This window comes from Artibeus jamaicensis, unplaced genomic scaffold (genome assembly GCF_021234435.1).
Source record: "Artibeus jamaicensis isolate MK-2021 breed Jamaican fruit bat unplaced genomic scaffold, CSHL_Jam_final scaffold_461, whole genome shotgun sequence".
Classification (NCBI taxonomy): Eukaryota; Metazoa; Chordata; class Mammalia; order Chiroptera; family Phyllostomidae; genus Artibeus; species Artibeus jamaicensis.
In genome coordinates, this window is record NW_026522045.1 from 10,105,213 (window position 1) to 10,117,135 (window position 11,923).

At 36.1% G+C, this 11,923-nt stretch overlaps 1 protein-coding gene across 3 annotated transcripts in view; it reads left to right on the top strand.

Moving 5' to 3' along the window:
• COL4A5 (collagen type IV alpha 5 chain) overlaps positions 1 to 11,604 on the top strand; it is a 293,639-nt gene extending 282,035 nt beyond the window's left edge. For 2 of the 3 annotated variants that reach the window (XM_037167116.2, XM_053657520.1), the window contains 5 exons: positions 1,026 to 1,238; positions 6,705 to 6,882; positions 8,881 to 8,995; positions 9,335 to 9,507; positions 10,379 to 11,604. In XM_037167116.2, coding sequence (XP_037023011.2) covers positions 1,026 to 1,238; positions 6,705 to 6,882; positions 8,881 to 8,995; positions 9,335 to 9,507; positions 10,379 to 10,460 — 761 coding nt within the window. In that variant the 3' untranslated portion in view covers positions 10,461 to 11,604. The remainder of the gene's footprint in view (positions 1 to 1,025; positions 1,239 to 6,704; positions 6,883 to 8,880; positions 8,996 to 9,334; positions 9,508 to 10,378) is intronic. The other variant, XM_053657521.1, reaches the window with a different exon arrangement.
• Positions 11,605 to 11,923: the final 319 nt, after the last annotated feature.

Genomic DNA, 11,923 nt, shown 5'->3' on the forward strand with positions numbered 1-11,923 from the left:
ATGGAGAAAGCATATAGTGGTTATCTGCATCTAGGTCTAGAATTGGGAGCAGGAGTGAAATGTATTAATAATATATGTTAGCAACTCTATATAATGAAAATATAACTCTAAAGAATATAAACATAAAGAGTTTGTATTGGCAACAATATTGTGGCAACAAGGCAGAGTGATGATACTTATGGCCTTAGAACCAACATCCTGCCATTTCATTAACTGTATTTCCAGGGAAGAAACAACTTAGTGTTATCTTCATCACAGAGAATTGCTTGTGAAGTTTCCCCAAAATCAAAATTCTATATACACACTGGCCAAAAACCTGTATATAAAGATAATTTTAAAAGGACCTCAAATCAAGAGGCTAAGTGGAGAAAGGGAACCTGAAAATAGACATTTTTAAAAGGCTTCTTTAAACAAACAGGTAAAGAAACAAACCTATTCTCTAAACAAACAGGTATGCCTGAGAATAATTCCCAAGACAGATCCAAAGGAAAATGTTTTTTTTTTTTTGCTCTGAAGCTGGCAGACTAATGACAACCACACCCTTCCCCTCTTGTTGAGGAACAAAACAGCAAGTGGAAATTTTGTCATGGAGTTTGGACTCCTTTAGTACAGCAAGAGACTAGATAACACACAGACTCCCTAAATAAACATCACTTCTTCCCATCTGATATTCCATTTACCTGATACTTATTTAGTGTCTCATGTCATCAACCAGTTCCAGGATTTTATATATATAGTGTGCACACACTCACACACACCCCTATATGCATACACACACACACACACACACATATATATATATACACACAAAGATATATATATATATATATATATATATATATATATATATGGCAGGAACCATATTTTATTTATTCCCAAACAAATTATATTTGACAGCACTTTTATAGAAACTATAAATATTGACTAAATTAACTGATCAAATGAGGTCATAACATTTTGTCAACAAACATAATAGTGAATCAGAGCTTACTTAATCTTACATACTGATGATTCCATGGAAATAGGTACCCGTGGTTTAGATGGTCCCCCTGGGCCAGATGGATTGCAAGGTCCCCCAGGACCCCCTGGAACTTCTTCTGTTGCTCATGGATTCCTCATCACACGTCACAGCCAGACAACAGATGCACCACAGTGCCCACAGGGAACTGTCCAGATTTATGAAGGCTTTTCTCTCTTATATGTACAAGGAAATAAAAGAGCACACGGTCAAGACTTGGGTGAGATAATTGGCATCTTATTTCTTACTACGTATTTTGTTTTTGTTTTGAAAATCCTATTGTATTTATAGAGTAGCCTTAGCCAAAGTACATCTCTCTATTACTTTGGGGCTTCCAAATTGAAGACTATGTTAAGGGCAGCTGAATATATTCACTATGAGTTTAAAGTAAATACTATCTAATTTTAAACCCCAAACATTAATTGACCTATTGTGAGGTACAGTTCTTGTTTGTCATCTTTATTGTATTTCCCCCCACAATTCTTGGCCTAAAGTAAATCATTTTGGAAAGGACCAAATTATTTTTGTTAGCTTAGTTATTAAGGAAACAGATTGCCTGGGTTCTTTACAGTATAGCAGCGGCTTGAGTGGGCAGTGTTTATAACTAATGGGAGATAGTTTCCTCTTCTCTGGCACTGGTTTTCATCAAGTGGAAAGATGGGGTCTGAAGAGAATCTTGCTTTCTAGATCAAAGACAGTAATAAGGTCATTGCTTAATTATTCCAGTTTATTGTCCCCAAAATAAGTGTCTTGACTATATACAGTATTATCAGAGTAGTTTAAAGCTATATAAAATACCATATTAACATATAAAATAGACTTCATTTAATGTGTTCCCATGTATCTTCTCAGTACTGGAGTGTACAGTTCAGAATGGAATGCAGTTTGACTGAATGACTCTTAAGATCTCTTTCAATCCCCAAGATTTTGTTTCATAGAATTTTCACTTTAGATTTTGGGGACCTGTTGTTTGACCTGGGGCTGCCTATTTTGGGGGTCACTATTTTCTTTGCTTCCAAGATTTTGGGTTCCCAGTATCTGTAGTCTCTGTCGTGAGAGGCCAGCTGAGGTCTCTTTATCTGTGCCATTCTGTGAAAACAGTTCTGTAGCAACAGCGACCTCCAGGGGTCTGCTTTGCTAACTCTGTTCCAAGGGCATATGGCCTCACCTGCCTGGCAGTTCTGACCAACCAGAGAAAACACATACACTTACATGGAAGACTAGTCACAGGTCGTTTTTTGAAGCCAAATAAAATGGGAATTTACTCATCTTTCTTCTCCCTCTTCTTTACTTCTCCTCTTTATCTTTCCTCTGCTACTTTTCCTTCCCTCTTTTGAATTCTTTATGCAACATCATCTTTTTCTGATTTTACAATCAACAAATTTTCATTGTGAAAGTACTCTCATACTTTAGATAATTCTCTATATTATTTTTTATAAAATTATTTTCCTTTTAGTCCATTTTCTCTTCATCATCACAATCTAACTTATACCCATAACCAATCTTATATACTTAAAATTTTTAACCTAGCAAGTTAGTGGGAACCATTAGAAGTGTTTGATCTCCATGAAATTAAAAAATATAAGAGAAATGAAAAGAGAAAATGGGATCTGCTATGTACTATGTCACTATAACTTGTCAAAAATACATGCATTTGGTCAAACAAGGGCTATTATCATATGCATTCAGACTTTGAGGCTCCAAACTGGCCCTGACTTGGAAGGACCTCAGACATAGGATGGCCCAGATAGGGCTCAAGGTCCCAAGGGTGATCCTGATTGCAGAGTGTCTGCTAGAGCTCACACAAGTATCAAATTGGAAATATCTTGATGGCTAAGCAAAGACTAGAGATAGTTACAGCTTTGATGTTAAACAATCTCTTGGTCAAAAAAAATACATTGTTTGTATTGGATTATTAAAAGGATTTTTCCAGCTCTGTCTCTAATAAGGCAGCAATGTTAGTTGTATTTTTAAATGACTTTATAATTATAAAGCACTATCATATTTATTTCTAATTTGATCATCATAATTATGACCAAGAAAGATGTAGGACAGGTATTTTTTTCCCATTTTATACACCAGTAAACTAGCTAAGAGGTTAAGTGACTTACTCAAAGCCACACACTCAGAAATTCTTGGAGATAAGAATTGAATGTAACATCTATCAATTCTGAATCCATTGTTTTCTTTTCTTTAACTTTAAAGTTTTTTTAATTAATTTTTTATTGATTATGCCATTACAGTTGATCTATTCCCCCCTTCATTCCCCTCCCCCCTACCCCTATCCCCACCATTACCCCCCTTTAGTTTATGACCATGTGTCTCAAGTTCTTTAGATTCTGTATTTCCCATACTATTCTTGCCCCCCATCAATTTTCTATCTACTGTCTATGCTACTTATTTTCTGTACCTTCTCCCCCTTTCTCCTCCTCCCACTCCCCTATTGCTAACCCTCCTTGAGATCTTCATTTCTATATTTCCGCTCCTGATCTAGCTGTCCTTTTAGTGTGCTTTTGTTTTAGGTGTGGTTGTTAATAACTGTGAGTTTGCTGTCCTTTCACTGTTCATGTTTTTTTAACTTCTTTTTCTTAGATAAGTCCCTTTAGCATTTCATATAATAAGGGCTTGGTGATGATGAACTTCTTGAGTTTGATCTTATCTGAGAAGCACCTTATCTGTCCTTCCATTCTAAATGAAAGTTTTGCTGGATAGGGCAATCTTGGTTGTAGGTCTTTAGATTTCATGACTTGGAATACCTCTTTCCAGCCCCTTCTTGCCTGTAAGGTCTCTTTTGAGAAATCTGCTGTCAGTCTGATGGGAACTCCTTTGCAGGTGACTGTCCCCTTATCTCTTGCTTCTTCTAGGATTCTCTCCTTCATTTTAATCTTGGCTAATGTAATGCTGATGTGCCTTGGTGTGTTTCTTCTTGGGTCCAACTTCTTTGGGACTCTCTGAGCTTCCTGGATTTCCAGGAAGTCTATTTCCTTTGCCAGATTGGGGAAGTTCTCCTTTATTGTTTGTTCAAATAAGTTTTCCACTGGTGCCTGTTCCTTTCCCCCTTCTGGTACCCCTATAATTCGGATGTTGGAGCATTTAAAGATGTCCTGGAGGTTCCTAAGCCTCTCCTCATTTTTTTTGAATTCTTGCTCCTTGACTCTTTTCTGTTTGGCCAGTATTTGCTTTCTTCTGGTCCAGTCCATTGATTTGAGTCCCAGTTTCCTTTTCATCGCTATTGGTTTCCTGTGCAATTCCATTCATTTCAATTAGTTTCGCCTTCATATGTTTGTGTAATTTGTGACAATAATCAACCAGTTCTGTGAGGATCCTGATCACCAGTGTTTTAAACTGTGCGTCTGAGAGTTTTGCTATTTCTTCATTGCTTAGATCTATAGGCTCTGGGGCTTTGAGATCTTCTTGAGCCATTTTGGTCTGTTCTCGCCCGTTAAGTACCTTTTTCTTTTTAACTTATATTTTATTGATTATGCTACTACAGCATAATCAAAATTGTCCCAGTTTTTCCCCCTTTACCCCAGTCCACCCAAAAACCCCATTCCCTCAGGCAATCTCCCCACCATTGTTCATGTCCATAGGTCATGCATATAAGTTCTTCGGCTACTACTTTTTCTATACTGTATTTTACATCCCCATGGCTATTCTGTAACTACCTATTTCTACTTAATCCCCTCGCCTCTTACCCATTCTCACATACACCCCTCCCATCTGGCAGCCAACAAAATGTTCTCATATCCATGATTCTGTCTCTGTTCTTGTTGTTTGAATTTTGTTTCTAGATTCAATTGTTGATAAGTATGTGTTTATTGCCATTTTATTGTTCATAGTTTTGATCTATTTTTTCTTTCTAGTAAGTTCCTTTAACATTTTTTATAATAATGGTTAGGTGATGATGAACTCCTTCATTTTTTTTGTTTATTTTTTGGTCTGTGAAGTTCTTTATCTGCCCTTTGATTCTAAATTATAGCTTTACTTGGTGGAGCAATCTTGGCTATAGGTCCCTGCTTTTAATAACTTTGAATATTTCTTGCTAATCCCTTCTGGCATGCAAAGTTTCTTTCAGAAATCAGCTGACAGTCTTATGGGAACTCCCTTGTATGTAACTAACTTCTTTTCTCTTTTAAGATTCTCTCTTTGTGTTTAACCTTGGGCATTTTTTAAAATTTATTTATTTTTAGATGAAGGGGAAAGGAAGGAGAAAAAGAGGGAGAGAAGCATCCACGTGTGGTTGCTTCTCATGCACCCCCTACTGGGGACTTGGCCTACAAGCCAGGCATGTGTCCTGACTGGGACTCAAACCAGCCACTCTTTGTTTCACAGGCTGGCACTCAATCCACTAAGCCAACCAGCCAGGGCAACCTTTGACATTTTAATTATGATGTGTCTTAAAGTGAGCCTGTTTGCATCCTTCATCACTGGGATTCTCTATGCTGCCTATACTTGCACGTCTGTTTTCTTTACCAGATTAGGGAAGTTTTCTTTCACTATTTTCTCAAATAGATTTCCAATTTCTTGCTCTTTCTTGTCTTTTTCTGGCATTCCTATTGTGTGAATGGTGGACCTCTTCAAGTTGTCCCACAGGCTGCTTATACTGTCTTCATTTTTTTGGATTCTTTTTTGCTGCTTATTGTTCTGACTGGTTATTTTTCAGTTCCTTGTGTTCCAAATCATTAATTTGATTCTCAGCTTCATCCACTGTACTGTTGTTTCCCTGTAAACTCTTCTTTATTTTACTTAGTTTATCCTCGATTTCTGACTGGGTCTTTTATATGATGTTGAAGTTCTTACTAAGTTCCTTGAACATTCTTATAACCAGTGTTTTGGACTCTGCATCTGATAGATTGCTTATCTCCATTTTGTTTAATTATTTTTCTAGAGTTTTGTTCATGCATGGGCCATTTAAGAGGACCTGCTTGGGAATCTAGCAGTTTCTTTCTTCCACAGCCTCAATCTGTACTGGTTTTTAAAGTGAGAAATTATGGGACTTAGTTTCCTGGCACTGAAATACTGGGCTGAGGAGCCTGATGTGGGGCTGGGAGCCCCCAATCCCGATATCCCTCCTGATTTTTATTTGCCACACATGGGTGTGGAGCCAACCCACTCTGCGTTTCCACTCCTCCAACCAGTGTCAATGTGGTTTCTTATTTAACTCCATAGTTGTAGGACTTCCATTCAGATAGATTTCTGGCAGTTCTGAATGATGGTTTTCTATAGTTTAGTTATAATTTTGATGTGGTTGTGTAAGGAGGTGAACTGTGTTTACCTATGCCACCATCTTAGCTTTCCCCAACAAACCACTAATTTAAAAACAGTGTTGGGGAACACATGATGAGTTACCACAATAAATGTCAATATAAATTTGAAGATATATCCTGATTTTAGAAATGTTAAAATTTAAGTAAATGTGCATCTTATAATTGAAGAATTAAAGTACCAGAGTTGGCAACAGTAGTTTTACAGTTGTTCATATGGAAAATTATGCAATAATTCATAAATAATATAAGAATAAATACTGCTTTATGTGTTCAAAACTATAAACCTACTTTTGCCCACCCCTGTATGTTTATTATCCAAGAAATATGGGCAAGTTTTTTTTAAAGGTTGTTTGTTACTTTTTTAGAATAAAGTAGCATCATGATGTAGTTCTTCATCTTTTCTCTGTAATTCTTTCTAGGGACGGCTGGCAGCTGCCTTCATCATTTCAGTACCATGCCTTTCATGTTCTGCAACATCAACAATGTTTGTAACTTTGCTTCAAGAAATGACTATTCTTACTGGCTCTCCACTCCAGAGTCCATGCCTATGAACATGGAGCCCCTGAAGGGCCAGAGCATTCAGCCATTCATTAGTCGGTGAGACATTGGTATAACTTCAACTTGTTCCAATCCCCAATTAGTTTAGCTAGTCAGAAATAAGTCCAAATCTAATAATCTGATCATACTTCTCCTGGGTTAGGTAGAATAGAGGTGTGTTTATTTCAATTAAGTATTTAGTTTGATTCATTTTTATTATTGATCCATTTTGATTAGGCCTGTGGTAGACATAGTGTAATATATAAAGAGTTTACAGTCTAGTCTAGTTATTAGGCAAATATACATAAATTAATATATATTAGGCTTGAGCTAAGTGCTACCATAGATTTAATAAAAATGTTCTGAAAGCATAAGTAGAGTGATATTTAATTTAACTGGAGAAATCTGGGATGACTATATGGAAGAAATGTGTTTTGAACTGATTAGTCCTTGAAGAATGGGAAGGGCTTGAGACACAGGCAGTTATAATGGGGAATGACATATGAGACAGAGAACATGGGAATAGGTAGCACATTGATGTTTTTAGAATGTGGTTTGTAAAGGTTGTATAGGGACAGGGAAGATTGGATAGTTAGCTTGAACCCAGATGGTAGCAGGCTTTCAGTATCCAATTTTAGTTTGGGTTTTATTTGGTATGTGATAGAGATCCCTGAAGATTTTTTGACCTTCATTTTAGGGAAGAATGCAGAACCATTGGTGTGTAACATGGATTACAGAGGGGATAGCCCTGAGTCAGAGAGATCAATTAGATTGAAGGTATTGCTAAAATCCTGGTAGGAACAGATTAGAAGTCTCAGTTGGGGACAACTATCACTTCAATAGAATACAATAGGATAGGGCAATTGGTTAGCTGTGGGAAGGAGGAAGTAAATGATAGCTGAAGTTTAGAGCATGAGTAACTAAAGGGAGAGAGGTACCATTAATAGAGATTTTCTAGAGTTTTTTCAGGTTAAACCCCTAGTTTAACTTGATCTCCTAAGCATATTAGATATTGCCATTTTCATTCTGATCATAACCTAATTTATCTAGGAATCCAGTATAAAGGATGACTCACTGGAAAGTCTAGGGTTTTTTTTCTTTTTACCTTGAATATAAAGGTTAAATCTAGACCAGCCTCTCTTAGTAGCAAATGCATTATGCCCTTTTAAAACACATTTACCCAGATTCTTTGGGAATTTACTTTTTGTGATTTTTGTCCATTCCAACTCTTGGGAGTGAAAGGTCCCCTAAAGGTACTCCCTGTATTGTCGATAACCTTTGCCAGTTTGGTTCAGTATTTCAAAAGGTCCACTCTTGTACTTTATTAAAGATTTGGTAGACTCTGCTATATTTACACTGTTACTGTTTTACTTGATTTTGTAGATTTAAGCCCCATCTCCAAGTGCCTGGGTACCTTCCCAGCTTTCTGTGTATGTATTCCATCCCCAGATAGACCAAATGGTTAATAAATACCTTTGGACCAAAAATAATTGGGTGAGAGTTAAGAAAGTGGTGTTTCTTGTCTTTTTGTAGTTTACCACACATTGTTCTTACCACAGTTTCAGCATTTCAACATTTAAATTAGTAAGACCATGTATATAACATATGTACTTTTTTGAGTTGTTATTATTTAATATTTTCTTATGTATTATATTTCTGCCTATCTTATATGTTATATATTATCATTTTTTCACCATCAGTTGCCCTGATCCCCATGTCTTCCAGTTGGGCACTTTGTCAGGAAGTAGTATGCGCAATACACTGAGCCAAACTCCTACAGCAGTTATGGCATTGACTATAGCGTGTATGAATTTAGGGAAGAGTGAAAAGTAAAAATGCTAGAGCAGCGATTCTTTAGTTTCTTGGAAAAAGCTTACAATTATTATTTATAATGTTGCTATGTATATTGGAAGACAGTGCTTATGCAAAAGCAATTCTCAAAATGCAATTTCTCTTTCTTTTCTGAGCATTTAAGACACTTTACTTGGCTTCCAAAGGACTGCTATATCCCATATACTCACTTTATAGATTGTGTTCCCTTTCCCTTTCCCTTACTAGATGTGCAGTGTGTGAAGCTCCAGCTGTGGTGATTGCAGTTCACAGTCAGACCATCCAGATTCCCCATTGTCCACAGGGATGGGATTCTCTCTGGATTGGTTATTCCTTCATGATGGTATGAAACACTCTTCCTTGTCTTCATCATCATAGCTGACTGTCCATCATATCAGCACGTCTTCCCAATATGAAAAATCTCTGTCACTTTCATAGTAAGAAGCTTGATTTCAAATAGGTTCTGTCCAAGTACCATGTTCCACTTCACACATTTTGAGAACATGTTTTTATAATCTGCCTGTTTTTTTTTCACTACCTTTGCTGTGGATATTTTTCTCTTACCTATGGCCTTAGTTACTTCACTGGATTTGAATTTTTGGCCAAGTTCAACACATATATTTGAGTATTCGCTAAGGTATACACATGGATGTTGTGGCACATTTTCCTTTGTCTTTTCTAGCACACAAGTGCTGGGGCAGAGGGTTCAGGTCAAGCCCTGGCCTCCCCTGGTTCTTGCTTGGAAGAGTTTCGTTCTGCGCCCTTCATTGAATGCCATGGGTGGGGTACCTGCAACTACTATGCCAATTCATACAGCTTTTGGCTGACAACTGTAGATGTATCAGACATGTTCAGGTAAGGTGCTTATGACTTTAGCTTACCTTAGGTCTTTAACTTCCTTCAGAGATGCCAGGGAAAAGAAAGATGATTCATGGATGGTTTATACTCAACAAATGTTAAAACTTAGTAGACTGTGTCCTTTATTCTTGCTTGTTCTCCTTATATACTTATCTCAGATCAGAAAAACAAGCTTAGCTAATAGTAGATACTTCTGGTTTGAGATGGCTTGTTTGTAATTCTTCAATAGCAAAGCCATAAAAGGTTATGTGATCTGCCCAATAACGTGTGAGTAGCTGTTCAATTAGACAGAGACCATCCCGGGAATTGAAACCAAGGTCTGTGTTCCCTCCCTCAGTCCAATGAACTCTCTTTTCCCAGGATGTTTTTCAAGCCTCTCATCCAACATTTAAATTAGTAAGACCATGTATATAACATATGTACTTTTTTGAATTGTTATTATTTAATATTTTCTTATGTATTATATTTCTGCCTATCTTATATGTTATATATTATCATTTTTTCACCATCAGTTGCCCAGATCCCCATGATTCTAGGACTATTAGAAAAATGTAACTGCAGATCCATAAGTCTCAATGTATTAATAGATTTCATTTGTAAGAAAAAAAAGAAAAATGTGTAAGAGGGAGAGACAAATAGACAAAGATAATAGTGGTGCAGAGAATAGTCACAAAAGTACCTACCAGTAATGGTTCTTAGACTATACTAGTCACTGCACTTGATCATTTTGCTCAAAAGTTGACAAATCAGTCATCAGGAGAGCTTCTTAAACACAAAAATAATGTTTGCATGTGAATTTGAATCAATCAATAATAGAATTGAAATACAAAAAGAGGCAAATCTGATTGTCTTGTTTCTTATTTTCCAGCAAACCTCAGTCAGAAACGCTAAAGACAGGCGACTTGATGACACGTATTAGCCGATGTCAAGTGTGCATGAAGAGGACATAATATTTTGAGGAATTTCTTGTGTGCTTTTCAATGGGACATATATATAAAATTCCCAGAATGCAATGTCTTATTCTCCCCAACTTGACCACTGCTGTCACCAATGGTGCTACTGTATATGACCAAGAGAGCTTGCTGACCAGTAACCATGAAGACTCAGATGTACCTCAGCAATGTGCCAGAACAAGGTTGCTATTATTTTTTCTAAAAAAGAAATGAGGAAATTAATTTACTTTTTTGGTACAGAATGACTTTCTCTAAGGATTATGAGATGAAGATTATATATTTCACCCAGTGAATAAAATGGCACATTAAAAACTCAGTTAAGAGAAGAATCACACTGAGTAAAATAAAAGACTGCAGTTTTAGGGAAAAATTATTTTTCATGGTGCTACTAATCCTACTGTATCCTAAGTTTTTAATATAAAAGTGTTAAGCTTATTTTGATCTGTAAGTGAAGAATGTGTATGTTATGCAAACTGCCTTTTAGTTCAAAATATTGAGTCATTTAGATGTGACTAGACATGAGTCACCCTTTACAAAAAAATGTAGAAAATCCTTGAGTACAGAGAGCAGGATTATATATCCATGTTTATCAAAGTGAGAGAATTTATAATGCATCAAGTTACTACTGAGAGCACATTTATTTTGAGTTTTATCCCCTAAGTTCTTATTTGCCTTTTTAAAATATAGGTAATTTTTAGTCACTTTATCATAATATTAAATGTTTATTTTACATACCAAATTATAATATCTACTCGAGCATTTTCCCCTTTGCTATATTCTCCAAGACACTGAATACTAAATGTCCCCCATTTTAATGTTTCTTATATCTTATTTTTACTCATCCATGACTAGGCAAAGTTGTCCCAGATAATTTTCAGGAGCAAAAATATACACAAAATGATCATTCTTTTCCCAATACTTCCTAAGTAAGAACTATTCTTTTGTGGTCTGTACCCATACAAGAACTGAGAAGACAGTCTTGTCTCTTCAATTACAAAGCCAACTGATGTTCCTTACTCTTTTTCACTCTAAACATTTTATTATAGTCATAAAATACTGAATTTCTCTAGTTGTATTCTTCTGATTTAATGTTTTTAACTCACCAATATCAATTTAATTAAAGATACCATATGTTTAAGGATGACTTGTTGTGTATGTCTTCAGCCTATGTGTAAATATCTACTCATTTAAAAATAGACTACATGTCTGCACATCAATAAGTACTCCCTTCTAGGAGTTATATTTTATTTACATTAATATACATAAACACAGAGAGAAGTGACTTGAGTTTGCTAACTATAACCTCCATTGGTCATATTTCACTTGCAGTAACTTTCCTAATTCAGCTCACTTTGGCATAAATTTAAACTGGAACCAGATGAACAAACAACAAGCCAACTGGGCCAAGAAGTATGTGGTTATTTATCAGTTTCTAGAGGCAGAAAATGTTAAAAACTAGT